At 37.4% G+C, this 23,548-nt stretch overlaps 1 protein-coding gene across 2 annotated transcripts in view; it reads right to left on the reverse strand.

The window, feature by feature from the left end:
* Nucleotides 1-23,548, reverse strand: part of AK5 (adenylate kinase 5) — a 100,079-nt gene that overhangs the window by 20,935 nt on the left and 55,596 nt on the right. For both annotated transcript variants that reach the window (XM_048313362.1, XM_048313361.1), the window contains exons 7-10: nt 23,061-23,151; nt 16,780-16,856; nt 3,106-3,148; nt 1,950-1,994 (exon numbers count right to left, since the gene is read on the reverse strand). In XM_048313362.1, coding sequence (XP_048169319.1) covers nt 1,950-1,994; nt 3,106-3,148; nt 16,780-16,856; nt 23,061-23,151 — 256 coding nt within the window. The remainder of the gene's footprint in view (nt 1-1,949; nt 1,995-3,105; nt 3,149-16,779; nt 16,857-23,060; nt 23,152-23,548) is intronic.

Here is a 23,548-nt window from a genome sequence, read left to right on the forward strand (position 1 = left end):
CTGTTCCCAGAAAGCATTTACTAGAAAGTCTGAGATGGATTTAAGAGCAGGAATAAATAGGAAAAATGTGTGGTTTCAATTTTAAGCTTCAAGATGACTAATAGATGCCCTATAAAAAATTATAAATAAAAATTTAAAATCACTCTTTGTAAAATAAAAAGATTCCCAGAGGCAAATTAAAAAAATGCTTTGCCATGGACAATTTCAGAGACAAAATTCCTTGAGTATGTAAACTTTTCTTTCCTTACAAATCTGTTTGTACAAACCTAAACATTATTTTTCAATAAGATATGCAAGACAGAGAGAATTAAAATTTTTCACTGTAGTGAACAGCAGGAAGGTGTACTTCAGTAAGCATAGATTACAGTTTGCTTAAAGGCTGAAAATTCGGTGTTAGACACCTTTCCCTTAAGAAAAGTCTCCAGTGAACTCTTCAGTAACCTCACTTTACTTTTTCAAACACGTAACATCCATCATAGGCTTGCAATAAATTGAGTCAACTTGTATTTGGTATAAGAGAGTGTGAGATAAAATTACAACATGAGAAGACTCTTCATAGAATCTTTTAGGTTGCAAGGCACTTCTTGGAATCATTTAGTCAGACAACTCTGTTACACCAGGATCAGCTACAGCAGGTTGATCTGAGCTCTGTCAGGTTGGGGTTTGAACATCTCTAAGGATGGAGACTCTACAGTTTCTGGGCAACTTGTTCCAGTGTTTGACTACCCTCATAGTAAATAAGTGGGTTTTGTGTTCAGGTGAAATTTAATGCATTTTAAGGTGTCCCCATTTTCTCTTGTCCTGTCACTGGGCACTACTGAGAAGATTCAGGTATTTATACTTAATGGTAAAATCCTCTAGAGCCTTCTCTTCTCCAGGCTGAATAGTCCCAGTTCTCTCAGCCTCTCCTCAAATGAAAGATGCTCCTATTCCTCAAACATCTTCATGGTCCTCCACCACACTCACTCCAGTAAGTCATTATCTTTCTCGTACTGGGAGCCCAGACTGGATACAGTACTCCAGACGCAGTGCTGAATAAGGAGAAAAGATCACCTCCCTCAACCTGCTAGTGTTGGAACGTTTTTTGATGCTTCCTGAATTATGAATGAAACTTCCATTCACTTATTATTAATTTTGGAAGTCCTTTTGTTTTTCCCCAGGAAAAACAATGCACAGATTGATGTAGTTTTATGTAAAACCACCCATGTTCTGGTATCTGTCCTTGGGTCCCTGGAAACGGGTGTTCCTGCTCTGTATTGTAAAGCAGTTCTAAAAACTGCTCAATACAAAAGCAATTATTCTTTCCAAGTAATTAGAACCAAGCTTTAAGATCAATCTTCTGGTTATAATTTGTTTTAAAAGACTGCTCAAAGTTTATGCAAATTATATTAGTCACATTCATATGATAAAGGGCATTAACGTGGTGGATGTGGATTTCTGAAAGCAGTATAAAGTAAACCCTGAACCTGCAAATCTTCAGTGCTAAGCATCATGCCTGGTGCGTGCTGAGCACAGGCAGAACTGAAACCTGTATTTAACAGAAGTTGCTTCACAAATAAGGAGGGGAAGAGACCTGATATTTTTCAGCCAAATCTCAAACTTCTGAGTTATAATCCAATTTAGTAAAATTTCAATTAGTGCTGGTGAGGCAGCTTTGGTTTGGGAAGTCACACAACTCGACTGTAACTGCAAAAGAACTAAGGTTATTTTGAAGATGTTCACACTTAAATGAGCTGCCTGCTCTGAGCTTTACACAACTGTTGATAGCATGGTCAGATTCAAGCTAATTAAATGTTATTAAATCCTAACTCCCTTTCAAAAGACTAAACCACCACTGTAGAATAAATATTCCCAACCAATCTATTTTGCTAAATAAATAAATCATATAATCAAAGCTAAATAACATGGGAATACTCAAATGTAGCAGTTAAATTAGGAATCCTACTTACCAACAACAAAAATGATGTTTGATTTCCTCAGATCTTCTGAAAAATCTAAAATGAAAATAAACATTCTTTAGTGGCAAGAGCTACTAATTTTAATGTCAGCTACTTACCACACCAAATTGTGTAACAGTCATGCAAGGGGATGTGATTTTACTAGATTTACTTTCTGCTATAATGCTCTCCATTCCAAAAGGACCTATTGTCCACAAGCCTATTAATCTCTCAGTTTCATAGTTGTCATTGCAGATATGATAAAGACATTTTACCTGAAAATAGACCTTACACATACTCATCAGTTCTTTAAAAAAAAAGGAAGACGAAAAAAGAGAGAAGCAGATTCATCTTGATGTAATAACATGATGTAATTCCTCCTCAGCCACTGCAGTTTTCATCGAGTATGTTATTACATTATGATTGCTATAGAAGCTTTTCCACTTCCCATTTAGATTTTATACTCTCTGAAATGTAGTTCTAAATTCCTCTGAGCCTCAAATTCAGCCAAATAATAACCATCTTAGCTGAAATCCAGGCAATACTCTCACCAAACTATAGTTTATACTATCTCACTACTGTATGCATTACAGCTTTGCCTTTTACTGAAATGGTATCTTTTGAAAAAGCAATTCCTTCTGGTCTGAGTCCCATCACTTCACTGATTGTACCAGAACAGAAGGTGATCTTGCACCATGTGAGCCTCCTGAAATGTTATTGTCTTTGAGTTAATCACTTACAAGACACATTAATTTACCTCATACAATTTTGGGGTCTATTTTGAGGTGTCTAGATCTCTTATTACAAAAAATCATTAGCCATGAAAAGTTTGGCTTTATCCTTTCAGTCCTCTTAGACTCTTAGCACCTCATACTTTCCAAGGAGACTTTCATAACTGCCAATTTCTGAAAACACCTATAAGATTCAATGCTGATTAACAGTAGTATTTTCTAATAATTTTGAATCCACTGGCCTAAAGAGTATAAAAATGTCTTTTACAAACTTTAATTTCCATTCAAAGAGAATTCACATGATAAAAATCCTTTGAGACATAAAGTTCACTATATAAATAACCCAAATTCACTTTACTTTCTAAGTAAGTATTTAAATAACGGGAAATCAAAGGTTTCAAAATTAAATGGCAAGTGACACTGAAAAAGAAACTCACCTCCTGTGCTCTCATAACCAGAAAAACTTGACTGATCCTCCTCCTGTTAATTAAGCAATTGACAAATTCAAATGGATATTCTGCATAGTTTGCATTTTTCTTATATCTGCCTATCCATATATCATAATATATATCTCTCTAAGCTCTCAGTTTTAATCTGTGTTGAGATATGGTTTACAATGCTACAGAAACGCTGCTAGTGCTGTTTCAGTTGCTAGAACATAAGCACAGAGAACCCAAGATATCATGAGATGATTCACTATCCCATATAATGGGTGGAGTTCCTCAGGGTTCGGAATGGTGACAGTGCTGTTTAACATCTTTGTTGGTGACACGGACAGTAGGACCAAGTGCACCCTCAGCAAGTTTTTCAGCGACACCAAGCTGTGCTTGAGGGAAGGGATGCCATCCAGAGGGACCTGGACATGCCTGAGAGGTGGGCCCATGTGATCCTTGAGAAGTTCAGGGCCAAGTACTAGTTACTGCTCCTCTGTCAGGGCAATCCCAGTACAGATGCAGGATGGGTAGAGAATGGATCCAGTGCAGTCCTGGGGAAAAGGACTTGGGGTTGTTGGTGGATGAGAAGCTCAACATGATCCATCAATGTGCATTTGCAGCCCAGAAAGCCAACTGTGTCCTGAGCTGCGTCAAAGGCAGCGCGGGCAGCAGGCTGAGGGAGCGGATTCTACCTCTCTACCCTGCCCTTGTGAGACCCCACCTGGAGCCCCAGCTCTGGGGCCCCAGCATAAGCACAGGGGCTTGCTGGAGTGAGTCCAGAGGAGTCCCCAAAGATGCTCCAAAGGCTAGAGCACCTCTCCGAGGAAGACAGGCTGAGAGAGTTGTGATTGTTCAAATTGGATAGGTCTCAGGGGAAACTTTATAGCAGCCTCCAGGACCTGAAAGGAGCCTGCAAGGACAATTTCCAATTTCCAATGACATGGAGTGGCAGGACAAGGGGAAATGGCTTTAAACTGAAAGACAGTAGGTTTAGATCAGATCTTGGGAAGAAATTCTTCACCGTGAGAATGGAGAGGCACTGGAACACATTTCCCAGAGAAGTTATAGATTACTCATCCCTGGAAGTGTTCAAGGCCAGGCTGGACGGGACTTTGAGCAACCTGGTCTAGTGGAACATATCCCTGCCTGCTGAGGGCTTGGAGCAAAATGATCTTCAAGGTCCCTTCCAGCCCAGGCCATTCTCTGCTATAATACTGATTTTGTGAGGAACAACTCTTCAGTGTCCAAATGCACAGAAACCACATGATATATAAGCAACCAATGTGCATCCTGAATTGCTTCCAAAGTAACTATGGTATGATCAGCTGTTAATAGTGAGAAAGCAATATTGGAGAAACTCCTAGAGGTGAACTATAATATAAAGATGGGATTAGTCTTTGATTTCAAATAACTTAAATGTGTTTACCTTGTGAATCCGACACAAGCTACAAGTTGTTATAAAGGCTGCTGAACTACAAGGAGGGACTATACCAGGGAAACAGGGGATGTGGTATATTTTTTCTCCTGAGATTTAACCACTTAAAATTATTTCGTCATTTTTTGTCTATTATAATCGATGAGAAATTACAAATACTGGCCAGCAAGACTGTCAGAATGGGAATTCTTTGTTGTTCTGATAAATGAGAATTATGTATATGCTGGACATAGTCTAGGTTATGTGGTGTCAATATACTCGCAGCAATACTTTAGCCTGTCTGTAAAATATCAGTAGTAGCATTGACAGTAACGTGTCGCATCCTCATGTGACAGTATTACATCATCAGTGCATAACATCAGCAAGAAACACATTATGTGAGTCATCTGAGTAGCATATGGTTACCAAGCCATAGTTTCTGACAGCACAGCTCTCAGAAATAGCCACCTTTAAATGTGTGGAGCTGCAGGAGCAGATGAAGTGAGATGAACTGCAAGGTGACTGGAATGGGTAAACTGCTGCCCACTGTAGTTTGCAGGGCTCCTGCACTACCCTTGCAGGTTCCTCCTTGTGTTCCCATCATCATTGAAACTGAAGTACTCTTCATTAGGTTGAAGTACCATTGCATTGGTTGCACAGAGTATTTTTATTTTTTGATTCACAATAATTCCCAGCCTATTACACTGCAGCAGGAGAACTGCCATCTCAAAAAAAAAAAAAAAAAGGCAACATTTTCAAATGAGAGATTAATCTCTTTCCTACATTCCAAGTGACAATATTAACCCTATGTCATTTATTTTTGCATGTAAAAATACAATAAAATAATTGGCCCTGCAAAGGATATATTGCATACAAAAGGCTTCATTTTAGATTCTACTTCTTATAATGCCTTTGAAAGTTATGGATCAAAATCATTTTAGGCACAATGTTTAGAGTAAAATTCCTTTAAAAATCAGGATCAGAATTCCAAGCTTACAATCAAATCAAAGAACTGAAACCGGCATTACTTCTTTCAAGTTTTACTCTTGTTCTCCGCTATAATTGCAGACTGAAACTGCCTCCAACCAGTTTTTGTGCTGATCTGGGTGAGGAGCTAGATGTGCTGTCTGGTTTGAGGTCCTTTGCAAAGAGTGACAGTCTAGCACCCTGTTTAATGCAGTCCCCTCGTGTTTGTAGTTGACAATATCCATTTCTGATTTCGTCTTTCTAGCAAGTAGGTCTCTAAACTGTGAATGGCTTGACCTGTATCAGGCTGAAAACACTGTTCTGCCTTGTTACCAGAGTGCTTTGGAAAATAACTGTGGGATTTAGCAAGAGATCACATAAGGCCAAGTCCCTCCAGTTAGATAGCAAATGGTATTTGACACCACATTGCCATCAGCAACACAGTGATTTAGCAGCAGTCTCTGTATTCTCAGTATAGCTGTTTCCATGTACTTGAAAGCAAAGTGAGGAAGATCACATCTTATACATAATGAGCTCCGAAGAAAGATGGCTAGTCTGTAATTTCAGATGCCTTTACAGTCAAGTTATATCTACAAATATTATCTGGAAACATGTTCATTAGTGGAGCATAGCTGTCTGTGTAACTACTTAACCAATATCAACGGTTTGTTAAAATAATTGCTAAATAGAGAAGTTTGCTACCTGTAAAGAATCTCTTATCTGACATTTGTCTTTAGAGTTGGAAAATGCAGGCTTTTGACTGCCATTTGACTTGTCATTTAGCTACTAATTAGTAAACATGTGACTGGTAGTAGATACTTCACTGGTTAATGAGTTTTCAGTTACTACCTGTCATTGCTAGGTTGTGAAGTCCACAGAATCATAGAAAGGTTTGGGTTGGAAGATCATCTACTTCCAACCCACCTAATTTCCATAATAACAAACTATGACAGTAAGTCTCGACAAATAATAAAGGAATGATACAGAATTCTTCAGAAGTTTCAATTTTGCTGCTAATGAAGCAGTACCTTCAAGGCATATCAATAAAGTAGATTTAATTTTTTTATCTAATGAAGGGACATTTTCTTCATTAGGACTTAGTGACAGCTATTTTGAATGTGATGAAGCGAGAAAGGTTTTCTGTTACCCATTAATAACCACTTCTCCAGTCCCTGCAGGTTTTAGTTGGGGTTTTGGTTTTTTTACATGGAAAAGAAAAAAGTTCTCCCTTATCACCTCATTGTTGTTTGAAATGCTTCTAGAAAGTAGTGGTGAAAAGTGCCTGAATCATTTTATTCAGATTTCTAACAGATATAACAGGAGTTTCTGCTCCGAATTTACCGAAGATGATAAATAATCATGGATAAAGGAGAAAAAAGACAATAGAATAAGACTGAATTACAAATACAGCTTGACTGCTGCTTAAAATTATGCTCAATTTTCAAGCTTGAATTTGAGAATGTAAATATTCCAAGGAACGTGTCAGACACAAATTATTTAAACAAGTAAAAATTACATGTTTCTTTGCTGGTTTTATGCCAGGGCAGTGCTCCCTAGGAATGGATTTTATGAGCCATACCATTAAATTTGATTTATACTTCAAATCAATTTTGAGCCTGAGCTGCTTTCTGCAAGCTAGGTGTTAAAGTATGCCTCTAGAAAGCAGAGGTGGCTGTGCTCTGACCTCCTCTGCTCCAGAACTAATAAATAAGGTAAGACTCAGTAGGAATACCTTCACACTTCAAGGCTTTTTTTTTCCCCGAAGGACAAATTTTCTTATATATTTCATGCTGCTTAGCAGAGTGAAGTTATTTGTGTCAAAAAGGACTAATAGTAATTAAGATGAGGGTACAGTGCTAATGTTTTTCGAGGTGATTTTTGTTTGTTCAGAATGCATACAACTGCAAAAACATCGGTGTTCATAATAGCATCTAAAAAATGCTGACAGGTGAGATCACTGTGATTCCAATTTTGTTCTGGGTTTCTAGCAAAGACAAAACTCTCTGCCATTATCTCTCGTGAGGACAGGCTGAGGGGGCTAGGCATGTTCAGCCTCGAGAAGAGAAGACTGAGAAAGGACCTAATCAATATCTATCAGTCTCTGAAGGGAGGTGTCAGAGGATGGACCAGGTTCTGCTCAGTGTTGCTGCGCAATGGGACAAGAGGAAACAGCAAAAAAATGATGCACAGGAAGTTCCACCTGAAGAGGAGGAAGAACTTCGTCACTGTGCAGGTGACCAAGCACTGGCACAGATTGCCCAGAGAGGTTTTGGAGTCTCCCTCACTGGAGATACTCAAGAGCCATCGGATGCAATCCTGTGCCATGGGCTGTAGGATGACCCTCCCTGAGCAGGAAGGTTGGACCAGGTGACCCACTGTGGTCCTTCTTCCCACCTTCCCCATTCTGTGATTCTGTGATTATTCTTTTAAAACAAAACTTATTTTCAGTTCTAAAAATAATAATAAAAAATTATACCTATACAGAGTTGGAGATTAACCCATTTTTAACACTTGCAAGCCAAGATCAAATTATCTAGCTTTTAAATTTGTTTGTTTGGGTTTTTTTCAGATTTTGTATTCATGTTCTTCACGGACATCAAGAATATCTGTAGGTAGTTCAGAGAGGAAAAAGTCACAATGTGTTTGCTATTGTTTGTGGGGGTTGGTATTTGTTAACTTCTGTGCCTACTTATAGTGACAAAAATACATATGATTACTAAGCATGAAAAAGAAAGCAAAATCTATTTAGTTTCATATTGATTTCCAGACACTGGAAAAAATTTCCAAGAAATTACCTCTTAAGGGCAAACTTACCAGCAAGGAGTGCAATCAGACCACCCCTCCCAGGAGAGTATCAGCAGTTTGCATCATCAGAGCAGTGTAAGAGTGTTCTGGTAAACCAAACACCGCATTTGCAATTTTAATATTAATTTGATTTAAAAGGCTGAACTAGAGGGGTCAGTATCTAACTTGAAGAACTTGAGCTTGATTTAAAAATATATTTGTGTTTTAAAGACATTAGAGACATTCAATAACTGTATTATCTATACATAGTTACTATCTACCACTTACTTTAAAATAGTTCTGTCACACATAGTATTCAGTTAGTTTTCAGTTTGGTCTGTATTTATAGAAAGCTGCCAGTGCCTACAAAATTCTTTCTGGAAGTTATCACTATTTTTCCTTTAGTATTCTTTCTTTCTGTAAATCACCATCACTCCTTAAATGATTCTTCTCTATGTGCAGCATTTATGCTATTTGGTATAAATTCTTCCAGGGATAATTTTTTTTTTTTTTTTCCACATCAAACCACTGCAGCAGAGAAGTGTAGCAGGACACCTCCCTCTGCACCTGAACTGCAGACTTGGTGCTGTTCAGGTCCTTTTTTTAGACAGCTGACGACAATCCTAAAGAATGGATCCCTCACATCATACACCTCAGCACTATATGTAGAACCTCTCTGCCGTGAGAGCTGCCTTCTGAGACCTGAAATTCAGTGCTTTGGTTTTTTTGTTGTTAATGGTTTGGTTTGGGGTTTTTTAAATGTATATGCGTTTTGTGGGTTTTTGGGGTTTTTAACTTTAGATAAGAAAGGCTTTTCTGCAGGCCTGTCTTGACTCAGTTTTCAAAAAGAAAAAGATCTTGGCATGGAGAAGGACAAGAACAGGGTGTAGCAAAAACCTCCAAACCTAGCGTGTGACCTCAGATCCTATGATTTGCTGCTATTCAGATAAAAATTGACAGTTGTAGTCAAATTTTGCCTCTCAAAAACCTTTTCTGCTTAACATTGGACAAGCATATTCAAGGTTTACTAAAACATCTTCTTATGTATTATTAGGTAGTTTTGTGACTTTCAACTTCTGCAGTATTTATAAAGGACTTCTGTGTTAAGAAGGAATTGAACTATCTGAAGAAACAGTCCACTGATTTGAGATGCACTGCTGTGAAGGAGTTCTAAAACTAGGCCACTTTTCACTCTTTGTGACTGGTATTTAAGCCCAAAATGACTAACGTTGACTGCACAATCCTGGGATACATAAGGAATAAAAAAAACCAAATAGGAAACATATGGCTTTCTGAAAATACATGGGGGATTTTTTTCTATTTTCCAGTGTACCCAGAGAAGCCACTCTTCTGCTTCAATAAAATACAAATAAGTGATTTAAAGAGCAGTTACGTATCCCATAGAGTAAAACAGCATCTTTGCAATCACTGCAGTTTTATATGTGTATGTAAAAATATATAGCATGTACTTTGACAGTGATTAAGAAATATAAAAGAAATAAAAAGGCACTTCCTTCTGCAGTGCTTTAAAATATAGGAATTGTTACTACAAACGTTTTCAAGAAAGGGTTTTGGTAGCCATCTTTAGGGATGCTGGGCTTCATGAACAGAACCAATCCACAGCCCTGAATAAGGCCTCTAAATCTAGGTGGCAGAGAGGGTTTAAAATACACCTCTACATTTCTTTATCAACTTTTGGTAGAATATGAAAAGTTCTGCTATGGATCCTATTTGCATCAACTGTGTGGGATGCCTAATTTTCCCCACGAGTTATGCAAGTTCTCTGGACTGTAAAGGTAGAACTCACAAATTTAGCTGTGAAGTTGTATTTTGTTCATGAAGGCATAGGGCCTCAGTTTGCCAGTGGAGGGGCAAGCTGGTGTGAGTAAAGGTACAACATCCTACTGTTATGCCTAAAGAAATGATGGTGAGATACTGTAAATTGTAATGCTTTTACTACAGACACTTCCACAAGCCACAGAGAAGGACTTCATAATTTACTGCAAAATTATTCAGTGAGGCATAAATGCAGCACCTCTTGAAGAATAATGCTGTCACTGTTGTTTAAATCTCCAGTAACTCACTTGAGCTCACCATCATCGTAACTGAATCCTTATGCCCTGTACAGCCCACCAGAGCTGCAGGCAGCAACTTTAGGTTCAAAATTAGGAAAGAATTGGAATGCAAAGACTTCAACTAACCTTGGCAGTTCAGTCTCCCCTAATATATGTACCACCAGAAAGTAAGTTCAAATAACATCTGTGAAAGAAGAAGCAAACAACTGTTTCTGGCATTTCACAGAAAAAAATGCAGATTGGCGCTATTTTTTGCCCATTTTGCCATGGTTTTCATGGGGGAAAATAGAGCGGGAGACTTTCTCACACATATCTTTATTACAGTGTACAATGGTGATTTTGAAAGAGAAAAAAATTTCTTCGTGGTTACAAAATTGTTTAGGAGCACCAAAATACACATGGTTTGAGCTTATTCAGGAAACATTTTGTAAGGCAAACTGTAGTACTTTGTTTCTAGAACTGGTTTTTTTAAAGCATTTAATAGGATAGTTTCCATGGCAACTTGAACTGAACAGATTGTTCACTGACTTCAGTACATTTCTATTAAATATCTTTTCTCTGTAGTTAGGCCTGCCTTTCCAGCTCTTCCATGTCTTTGGATGCTTATTCATTACGCCTTTTTGCAGATATCCTTAAACTAGATTGGACTCCACCTTTAACAAAAACAAGTGTTGAGAGAACAGAGTTCCACAACCATTCTGAGTTTCCTCTCATTTTCTTTTCTATCCCACTGTTTTAATCAGTTTCTCTGTAAAACCAGAATCTGTAATTCAAATTGATACCACTGACTATCAGCAAAAGAGTAATGGACACTGCAGAAATGTTCACTATTAAAAGCCCAAATGGCTTCTGGATACTTTTGGTCATTTTACTAAGACCTGTAATGTTCAATGCTGCACAGCATATATGAATAAAACTGCTGTTACACCAAAAGTTCCTTAAGTTCTCAAGTAAAAAGAAAGCACATGATTAATATATGACATTCTAATCTGACTTCTTGAAGAATTTAATTAATGTTTATCTAATTTTGAAAGGTACCTTTAGAAGTCTGAATGAAAATTTCTCCTCCTAATGGAGGTGTGCCATTTGCTCTCTGTAGTATTGTAATGCTAACCCCAGAGTACTGTGTCTGAAGGATCAAATAAATCAGTTGGACTGAATCTTCAGAGTAGAGAAAAGGGAGTCAAAACACAGTGACAACTGATAGGAAACACAGTAAATGGAGAAAAATGGTCTTTGGTTTAATCCACAGAGCTTCGGTTAAATGAGGCTTTCAATTTGCTGTTGCCCATCAGTTTTATTAATATTTGTATTCTGCCTCGGCATTGAAAAGACTCTCAGGAACTTTTCATTATGTCTCTTGAATATTTAAGTTTCAAGCTATGCTAATCAGTCAGGCCAGAAATATTGTTATAGTCTTGGTAGCAATGGAGTCTATTTTGCATCAGTTCACTGAAAGTTTTTCTCCTGCTCGCCTAAAGCCTGGACTCCTCCTATGTGCTTCGGAGAGGAAACTACACCAAGCTGTAAAGTGAATTGTTACTACATGGTGAAAACTTTTAATCAAGAGCTTGTTTCCTCTTGTTAGAATGAGAGTAAATCTTTATCAGGGCTTTTTTCCTCAACTTGATTTTGGTTTTGCTTGTGAATTTTTCAAGTAAGCTGTCACATTTCTAATTATAAAACATTCCAAACTTTGCAGCAAAGATTGGGTTATTCATTTTTTTAAATTCAGTTGATTGCTTGTCATTGCTGAACAGAAATGCTTTTTTTTTTTTTTTTTTACATCTACCTTTCCTAGGTCTTTGATACATTTGGGGGGGGGCAAAAAAAAAAAAAGGCTGTCTCTTCTTTGCACATACTATTGCATTTATCTAATTGCATCAGTAAATGCAGTTGTGACACTGCAAGGATGTGGAAATGTCTCAATTATGAGCTGGAAACTCCCTTGAAGGCACAAAAATGTGTTTCCATGTTTTGTAGATGTGAGGGTGGTGAGGCACTGGAACAGGTTGTCCAGAGAAATTGTGGATGCCTCATCTCTGGAAGTGTTCAAGGCCAGGTTGAATCAGTCTCTGAGCAACCTGGTCTAGTGGAAGGTGTTTCTGGCCACGGCAGGGAAGTTGGGACTAGATGATCTTTAAGGTCCCTTCCAACACAAACCATTCTATGAAATCTATGACCTCCTGTTCCAAATATTAGAAAAGGCTAAATATACTTTTGAGGCTTTCAACTTGAAGTTGACCTGATTTTCACATTTCCCAAATTCTGAAGTTCTGTAAGCACTTGTACAGAAGTGTATTCATTCTACAGTCACCTGACAGTGTGTTTTAACTTTTTCTTTAATTACTCTAAATATTCCTCAGGCTAGCTAAGGTTGTCTTGAAAGGCATGTTTTCATGAGAAAATAATTGGATGCTCTTTTCTTCTGGAACTCTTTGATAGGATTCACTGATGCCAATTCTTCAGTACTCCCTTTTGGCCTGAATGCACTTGAAATAAGCCAAATGGTGGGTTTCTAATTAAAAATCCAATTGTTAAAAATAAAAACTTTCTGATCTCCAGAAACAAGTGGCATTATATTGACAGTCTCTCTGGCAAAGTTGAGAAATTGAATGGCAAGTATAAATGAGCACAGTGACCATTAAAAACATTTATCTCACTTGAGACCATTCCAGCAGCAAAGAACAATCCTTATTAAACCAGACACTAGTCAGAACAGGTTCTACAAATCGAGAATACTCTTTAAAGCTGTGGCACTCAAAAATGACTGGCCCAAAATATATTCCTGAAGTCTTAATATGGGTGAAAATCACATTACTTTGCTTTTATGTTTTCCAATCAAGTCATGCGTAGTGTAATCATTATTCCAGAAAAGGCTATAGAGATTGCTAAGACATGAAACCTTGTCTGGTTCTTCCAAAAGGCATTCTCAACGAGAGGCACTTTCTGCCTTATTTATTTATTTATTTATTTCTATTTTTTGGAATAATGTATTTTTAAGTAATTCTAAAAACCTCTATTATTTTTTCTGTAATACAGGATCTGACAGATCTGAGACAAAACCAGAAAAACAGCTATTAATGATTTGGAGAAAAGATTGTCTGTTTGTTTGGGGTTTTTTTTAAAAAAAGGGAATTTTCCTCCTGCCTTTCAGTGCTGTAGGGACTTAGTGATTACAAGTGTTCTAGTTCTTGTAGTATTCATGCATAGCCAGTAGAAAACAATCAGCTTGCTTTTAATTTAGTTTCATGAATTTAATTGAATGATCATTTATAAAATGTACAATTCAAAGCTTAAGCTTTTTCTGAGTTGTTTATAATTCAATTTCCCATTCATACTCTTCCAGAAAAGCCAGATCTTAATTTGCACTAGTGTTGCTTTGCGCTGTTTCAACAAGAGGCATCAGGTGTTTCTCGAAGCACTTGGCTGTATTTTGGGGCACTCCTACATGAGCGAATGACTACATCAGTAGTTGGAACCACACCACTCGTTCTCCTTGCTCCTGCCTACCAGTAAGAGACATTATTCTGGAAGAAGTAATGTACATCTGAAGAACTCACATACTTTTTTGGCTTAGTTTACACTGGAGATTTTCCCAACTTATTCCAAGAATGAGAAAATGCAAAAGTATCTGTGTAAGTCCATTTCAGGTGCACCAAGACACCCATTGCCAGCTGTGGCTTTGTCTTCTGTGTGATCCCCCCAACTCCCCTTGTCAGTGACTACCAAGATGTTCCCCTAAAATTCAGCCATTTTTAGCAGCTCAGCTGTGTAAGGTTGCTTGGAAACCAGCCTTCTTATCCCCCACATGCTTATGACAGATTTCCTATGCAATAACATCACTGCATGACACATTTGTATCCAGACACGCATTCTTTTTCCACTTGAGATTCTCTGAGTAAAGGTTGTTGATGCTTCACACAATTCGTAAACAGCATGTGGTAAATCACTGGAGTATTAAATCACTGTCACAGTCAAAATGAGCTCAAGTTTTGAATGTGAGCAGTTCCTCATTCCTGAATTTAGTTATTGATCTTTCCTTCCTGAGAGTAATTTCTCATTCTGTTTTTCAGACTAGGCAGCTAGGTGGTATTATGACTTCATGGTAATCTCCACTCCCTTTTTTGCTTCTGTATAAAATACTTGCTTTCATAATTTCAAATTGGTTGCAATTGCTTTCTCCTTTATATTTTCTTTATATTTGTACAAGGCATCTCATATAAACTCCGTATAAATTTATTTATTAGTGACATAAATATTTCTATTTTTTTTAATGTTGCAAAATGTTGCAAAAAAAAGTATCAAGATATCAACTTGCAATTGAAGTGAGTCAGTGTCAGCCACTTCATATTTATATATCTGTCCTTGACTGATGGGATTTTAGCACTGTTTTAGCTTCATTTCTCCTTCTTTGTTTGATAACAGTATTGCACTCTTGCCAGAATGGCAATGTGTTGGTTTAGCAAAATAATGAGAAAATCTAAGTGCCACATCTGGCAGAAGGAATATTTGCCATTGACAAAGACAATAAGGTCCCATCATAGTCTTGTTTAATCTCATGTGAGAACCACATGCATTCAAAACTGCAGTCAGCGCTTTTATGGACTGTGTAATGTATCATCAATGAATGATATAGTTCGAAATTATTACAATATCAGAGTAATTTTCATGTTTCTGTTAATTTTATTTTATAACTATAAAACTTGTGCTTATTATGTAAACATTATGAGCCAAAAGTATAATTTCTTTAGTGTACATACTCTTCCAAAAGAACCTATTTTATATGTCATTAAAATGCAAAACTTAACATCAAAATCGCCAAACATAATATAAATATAGATTCTGCTTTATAGGCCTAAAACCTTCAATAACAAAGTACATAAAAGACAAACATAATAGGAAATGTAAGGGTTTCCTGGGCAGGGAATGTTTTAAGAAGGGTTTATGAAAGAATGGGATTTAAAAGGGGATGTGGAGACAGAGGCAAGCTGCCTCCTTGAAAAACAGCCAAATTGAAATAACTGAGCCAAAAAGAACAGTAAAGGGATCTATAAATTAAAAGAAATGAATAGGGCTAGAACCTGTAACATGTTGCAGGTGAGGATAAAGTGTTGCATTGAATACTGTGAAAGAAAACCAATGAATGATCCAATGATAAAGAAAATTCAGTTTTGTTGGCCCTCATTTTGTCACTAGCTTTAAAATGTCACAAGAAAAGATATCTTTTGCAAGTAATGAGAAAAGAGGTGAGAACATTTGCAACTGCATTTAGTTGAATGACAACAGAAACACAAATTAACATCCTTTGCCAAGCTGCTCACAAATCTAGAGAAATGTTTGTGGTACTCATGAAGAAAATACAAGCAGAGCCATGCAAAAGTGGAAGACAGGAAGCAAAACATACAAAAACACCACCCTTAAGTATGGTGGTGTGATAGGCAGATGGCTTTAAATTTTCTTTTTTTAAATTCTAAGTCATTCTTTTAATGCCTACCCACAGCACAATAACAAGCACACAACACTTATCCCTAGTGCAGCACCAAAGCCACAGGAACCTCCCATGTTTCAGTTTGTGCCCACTGCCTCTTGTCCAGTCACTGGGCACCACTAAAAATTCCTGGATCCATTTTCTCTGCATCCTCCCTTCAGAGTTCTGTACACTTTGGTGAGATGCCCCTGAGCCTTCTCTTTTCCAGGCTGAACACTCAGGTCTCTCAGCCTTACCTTGTAAGAGAGATGATCCAGTCCCTTAATTATCTTAGTGGTCCTTTGCTGGACTTTTTAAGTATCTCCATATGATGTATTAGTAAATCCAAAACTGAACACTATTCCAGATGTGACCCTACCATTGTGGATGTGAAAATTATAGGGGAAAGATATATACAACCTTTTTTTTCCTCTCTCTGGCATTCTTCCTATATACAATGAAAACTCTTAACAAAATTTGGGTTTTAAATGTGGATTGAATAGGATCAGTAGAATGGCTGGTACACACTGTAAGGATTTTTTCTTTTTTATTCTCAAAAATATTTTTTCATAGGAAGAATGTTTGATTTGTTTATAGTTATGTTTCACACTTTTGTAATTCCATACTGCTCTTTTGAAAAGTGTTTTACTTCTTAAATATATGGCAGACTTAAAATGCGTTTTAGCAATTTTATTTGCTCCATTTGCCAACATTTTTAAATCTATGGAGGAAACTTAGCAATGCACAGTAATGGAAGAAACAGGCTCTTAATGCTACAATAATATTCATTCTCTTTTCCTAACTAGAAAGCGACTTCTGTGTATCACGAATTTACTTATGTTGCACTTAAAAATCCCTTTCCTTATCTATCCTTAAGTTCCATGACCTTGTTCAGACAAGTTTTATAGTGCAGGGTGTACATAAACTAGAAAACTGTCTAGAGAAAAGCCATATATAAAGAAAATTACCTGGTCTTCAAATTCAAATTCTGTATAAACAGTATCTCCAGAATCCATAATCAGACTGCAATCAAGTTCATTTGGCCCTAAAATATGAAAGAAAATAATTCAGAAATGGATTGAAAATTTTCATTTTATGTGGTGGAACACTATAATATTTCCAGTTGTCTGTATCTGTGCAAAAACCATGATCCAAGGAACAATTCAGGTTTGCTAGAGTACCCAGGTGAACAGTATTTCATTAGCAAAGCCTTCAAAGCATCCATAAAAGCTTCCACAAATCTTCACAAGGAAGGGCTATGCTAAATGGTGAATTGTTTTAGCTAGATTACATATTTATTGGGCAGGGTGTTCTGCGTGCCATGACTTGCAATTATAAAATTGCCACACTCAAGGGAGAATAGAGACCAGTTTAAGAAAGAGAAAGGAAATACTAATTTCTGATTAGCACATAAGGATCCTTAAGTGGTGTTGATAGGGGACCAAAGCGGCATGCTGCCAGCAGCAGTAGCTTCCATTTCTATCCCATTCTACCCCTTCCCAAGGAGACTGTGTGGCTGTGCCCCTTCTCCTTGTCATCTTCCTGTGGCAGGACCAGGAAGAATGCAGTCCCTTGCAAAGTTCAATTGTCGAGAAGCCTTGGCCTGGCTGAGCTTTACAGTTTAGCCTCAGCTGAACTGCTGAAGGTGCAGGACAACAGAAACTCTGCTTGATATTTCAAGAAGTCATGTGGGGGGGCGTCATTGCTAAACCACAATGGGAGGATAAACCACCAATAATGTTTCTATACAAACACAAGAAGGCTACAACATGGACATCCTATTCTGGCACTGTCACCCCATTTGGATTAGGTCAATCCTGGGCAATAAAGAAGGAAATTGTCTCCTGGGTCCTCCAAATGGTGCAGCCCTAAACCAAATTCTGCACACATTCTAAACACATTAAAATGTCAATAGGCATGAGACTATAGAAGTCGTTTTCACAGCATTAGTAAAATGAGAATAACAAAAATACTGTAATGATACACAAAAACATAAAGATTATAACTAGCTGGCAGCCACAGATGAGTCCAACCACCCACTTCATGTGCGGAGCAACAGGTAACACCAGGGGAAGTATAAGCTGTGTTTTGTTTTGTGCCCTCATGTCCCCAGTCAAACAAGATCACTAATGAAGAAAGCAATCCCCACCTTCCTGGGCTACAGGTGTCTCTACCAGGTAAGATGTTCCTGCAAGCACTGGCACTGAGGGTACATAGTTTTAAGCCTATTGCTGACCTGGAGTTGTTGTCTCACCATTAGAGTTGTTTGTATGGGTGGCTTGCTCTAACAAGCACTATCAATAACAGATTTTGCAGTTCAATTTGTGCCAGATGCATTTATATACTATCGGGGTTTTTTTGCTTTTAAAGTTTACATAGTAATAATCTATGTAGGTGGTGAAGTATATATCCCTGACAGAGAGAACAGAGGAGAGGAACTGGATGTCATGATGACCAAACTGTAACTGCTTGGAACAGATGATGATTCCAGGATGTCTTAGTTTGCCATCCTTATCACAATTACTGCCAAATTAATCTTCAATTTAACTTTCTGGACTACATAAGATATACCAGGGAAAGACCTGCATCTACCATCTGATGTTGCTTCTGTTTTGGTTCCCTCGCTCCCCTGCCCCCACCCCCAATGCTCATGTATAGTTCATCAAATTGCCATAAAAGAATTACAGAGAGGAATTATATTCCTGGTGCCACAGTGTCACCATGTACAAATGCAGCATGTTCTCTGGTATGTACACTTTATGGTCTTTTGAAAATACCTGTCTCTAGAAGCTATATGCAAGGAAATAGATTTCCATCTGCTGAGAGAATCTTAATTTTTGATTTATTTTACACAGCTGACATCTCACTCTTAACACCGTGTCATTGTTAATAATATAATTTAACTAAGCCTCAGTTGTCACTGGAACGGGCCTACCCTGATACATCAATCACTTCTAAAGGCACTTGTTGGCACTTTATTAAAGGCACTTGATTAACTGTCACTTAACTACCAAGAGCAGTACGTATTCTTAGCTAGAAACATTAGTATGAAATATGATGCTGCAAACTTATATGTAAAGGTCAGGCTGAAAATGAATACTCATGCATAATGTATCTTAAGTGATAAAAGCCATAATGGTTATACAATTTTAATATGGTCAAGCATCTTAAAGCCTTTTTTACTTGAACTAGAACACTGGTGTCCTTGGAAAAACATCGCTTCTTCCTAGGGTATATTCAAGAAAAATTGAAAATCACTCTTTCATGGTTTAATGAAAACTAACAAAGCCTATAACCATCTATCACTGAACAGTGCTCAGACTTCTCTACCCTTCTCAAATTGCCTAAAGACAAACCCATCAGAAATGAATTGAAGCAAATGGCTACTCCCAGGACAAGATAAAGTAATTAAGGGACATATAAGAGTACTTGCGATATCCCTGGTGCAGCATGAGTAGTTTCCTATGCTCTAGCTTGGTTTCTTGTTGGAGGGAGCATATTTTGCTAAGGTTGGACTAAATCTTCCTAAAACAGGTCTTCCAGGAGAGAACAATGAGCTCATTAACTATTGCCTGTACGTGCGGCAGCAGAGGCACACCAGGGAGCCCCTTGGCAAGGTACTGGCAGTCGGGAATCCTGCTGTAGGCAGATGCCCAGACAAGGCTAAAGGCAAAAGGAGAGCCTTAGAAAGTGGATGATGCAAAACTCAGCTGAGGTTTTCTAAACCCAAGTTTAAATTAGCAACATTTTACGTAAAACCTGTGGCAATGTTTATCTGTCAAAGGTGAAATGCAAAATGTTGGCTTAAGGAAAAGAGGAGGACTGGTTCAGGTGTTTGGAAGCAAACATGCACTGCTACTTTCAATGAGACTGCAGGCTGCACATCTCATGTCTGACAACAGAACAGTTGATCATAAATAAGTTTCATTGCCTTTTCTGAGCAAGTTGCATTATTTTTCTTTTGCTAAGTTAGTACCATGAGACCAAGCTATAAAAACAATTAATACTTGTCTACTATTAGGAGGAAAGGCTAACAGTCTGATTAATCTTAGTTCTTTCAAAGGGGTGTCCCATTCCAGCAAATAATCTCTTGGCTCAAATAAGCTCTTGGTTAACTTGGAGCCTTCCTGTGCTTGTATGAACCTATAGGAAGTGATCCGGGTAACTTTATCAATTGCAAAAGGGGAAACTCAAGTTAAAAAATATCAATTAAGAAAGCCCATGAAAGTTCTACCACCATGGAGAAATAACTTGCAAGCGCCTGATATGAAAAGGTACCCTTAGGGCTTAAAATATGCTTCCTGAACTGCATGAATAAAGTTAAGGCAAGGGGGACCTGGTCATTTTCATGGGCCCTGTGTTTTCCTTAGAGAAAAAAAGAGAAGGTTTTATTAGGTACAGTACTGCACAATTAAAAAATAAAGCAGTTGAAAGTTTTTATTAAATTCCTGTTAACTGAATAATCAGGTCTCCAGGGAGGAACAGGCTGAAATAAGAAAAAGCACAGAGCTAGAATGCATTCCCCTTTTTTGCCATGTTTTGTATATTGACACTGAAGGCATCTTTCATAAAGATATGTCTTGTGAGGAATCCAACAGGATCCAATGGCACAGCACTGAGGGACGAGGTGAATTAAAGGTGGCTGCAGCTGTACAAGGATGTGCTGACAGGTGCTACCCCTGCCAGGTCTGACAGTCAGGGACAGTGATACCCCTGCACCAGAGGGATGCACAACTGTGCTCAGTCACCTCCTTCACCAAGAAGCTGTATTTTACATTTTATGCTGTATTTTACATATTGTTTGTTGCTCCTAAGCTGAATTGTGTAAGATTGATCATGGAAAGCTGAGAGAGTGTGATTGTTACAGGCAAGTGTGTAATTCCTATGACAGAAATGCACCCCAAAGCCCAGGGGATCATGGCTGTAAATGTCTCTGGTCCTACAAAACATTTCAGTGTTTTAAGCCAGGGTTCATGACACTTTCTCTGAAAATGTGTTCATCCTTAAGTTGTCAGGAATGCAAATGTCAAGCATTGCTTTTTCATGGTTCATTAAATTCATTTATGCAATGAACATAAACTGTACTGATCTGTCTAAATTTATCTGCAGTTGTAGATCTGCAGTTGTACTTCACTTCCCATCACAAGGTAGCTATGACCCATCATGCAAATTAATTAAATCGGCTCCTTGGACAATTTGCATTTTGGCAAATCAGCTAATGAATTTCCAATCCTTGCTTAAAGGCATTACTTACTTTGAATCCTGCTAGCAATTCTATTCAATATGGTTCATTGGCTCAAATATGCTTATACTCGTATTTTAACAATGATAGTATTCACACACTTCAACGCCGAGTGTCATAAAAGTAATCTAAGCCTATCCTGTGAAACTTACTGCTTCTCTTACTAACATGTTTAAGCTCAATAAAATAAAAATGCCTTTTTATGTTACGGAACATGCTCTGAAGCGCCGTCTAATAACTCAATTAATACATGTTACCTATAAGCACTTGGGCAAGACAAATGCTTAGAAGATAAATTTCAAGTGGAATATTATAGAAATAATTTGTTGAAGCACTGATTAGCATTAGAATGATTACATTTTAATTTTCCTCTCAGTAAGATGCTTCCCATACAAATTTTATTGCAACCTTACACTGTTGAGTTTCATGACAGGTTGTTGCTCTTGGCAACGGTCTTAATATGTTGTAGAAGACAACAATGAGAAAATTGTATTTTCATCTATAAACATTTCAGTTGTTTTCTTTCAGCACATATTGTTACAAAGTTGATTACAACTGGGTTTTACAGGTATAACATGAATTAGATTGATGTGGAGGCATGAAAATATTAGAAATCCTATGTTTATGTTAGCTACAAGGAACTAGAGTATATTGCAATATCACTAATAAGATTAGAAGACAAAAAGTGAGATCAAGACATGCTGGAATAGCAACCTCTAGAAATTAAACACCTGATCTCATAGACATCCTACTTCAAATCTCCTTACTATTATCAGTGCTCAGATTAGGCACTAATTAGGTGATTGTGGCATGGCATCTGCTCATGGCTATCCAATTATTTTGGTGAGGGATTTATTAAATAGATCAGATTTTTGAGGAACTGACTGGAACTCATCCAGAATCACAACCAATTTGTGCAAATTGTTTAACTCATCAAGCTGTTTGTCAGAGCTTGAACCTTTACGACACTTCTTTCCTCTTCTTCCTGTCCAGCTCTTAAATCAATTAGGGAATCCAGATGCAATTATCAACACAATGTTGTACAGTGGAAATGCCATTTTAGGTTTGGGATCAACCTCTTGCCTCTATGAATAAGGCTAAATAGAAAAGAAATCTGTGCCACTTAACAGAAAAAGAGAGTCATTATTCTTGTGTGCATTTTATCTCAAGGGTGACCACTAGAAACCTGTGGGGTTTTTAGCTGATGAACTTTTCATAATTCTCAACCTCCTTCCCAACCCCGCTTGCATTCACTGCCCTCCCCCTCCCCACCTTGGTACTTCATCTTTGTCTCATTTAGAACATTATCAAAAATTTCTTTTTGCATACTGGTTCAGAAGACATTTATGACATCATCTACCTGTGTAACTCTCACAGTTTATTTGGAAACCATTACAAAAGGAAGAAGTTGTGAAGGTACCAAGGAACACTTTTCTGCTGCCCTCAAGCAAAATATTTCTGACAGATATTATGGATTTTCAGTGCTTTGATTTTTAGCTTCAATTCTTTTGCAGTCCTTTGTCTCTCAAAGGCTTTTCTTTGAAGACATTCGAGCCTCAGTAAGCACAAATAATAAATAGACAAATAAATAAAATCCCCAAACACATGACTTATATTCACACACCATTTCAGAATTAGTACCAATTATTAGGGAGGAAGTATGATCATTAATCTCACAGGACTGGTTTTCTGGTGAACACCAAGGTGGAACTGAAACAGCCGACAACTGTAATTGAAAACTTACATGATTTTTGTATTAATACTATAGCTTAGTGGACTTCCATAGTACTTTAAGATTAACTTGTAGATAAAAAAGTTGTTGGATGGGCTATATGAAGTTTCCAAATATAAAGAGATTTTTTTTGTCCTTGATTGTGCAAATGTTTGAGGTTGGTCAAGACTCTGCTATAGTACCTACATCCAATCTTGAAGAATATGAAAAAGGCATCCCACCAATGTCAAGTGCAGTATAGTAAATATGGTTCTTGAAATCTTACATCAACTCACCTGCTGCAGCCTCTTTGTTTGCGAATAGTTTATTGTCAACTGCTGAACTTATGTCAGAGAACACTTCTTCTTCATCTCTGTCTGCATCAAACTAAAAGAAAAAGAAAAAAAAAAAAGAAAAAGAAAAAGAAAAAGAAAAAAAAAGAAAAAGAAAAAGAAAAAGAAAAAGGAAAAGTTGGCAATCAGATGGTGCTTACTACTTGGCTGAACATCAACATGTACTGTGACTTCTCACCCCAAGCCTTCCTGATAGGAACCTTTCTATTTTAATGTGTGCTGTCCATTGTTTTAGGTATGAATCATTTAAATTTTGACTTTAATTTTGTAAATCATTTTGCCTATTTTTAAAATTGACTTATTCTCAGAGAATGAAGTTTCAAAGCAGAAGATAAAACTAGTAATGCACATTACTTCTTCAGTCATTGGATGGTTGAAAAAAATGTCAGCAGAGACACCAGAAATGGGATTACTTTACTGTCACTTCTTTT

Source organism: Corvus hawaiiensis, chromosome 9, assembly GCF_020740725.1.
Source record: "Corvus hawaiiensis isolate bCorHaw1 chromosome 9, bCorHaw1.pri.cur, whole genome shotgun sequence".
NCBI classification, from domain to species: domain Eukaryota; kingdom Metazoa; phylum Chordata; class Aves; order Passeriformes; family Corvidae; genus Corvus; species Corvus hawaiiensis.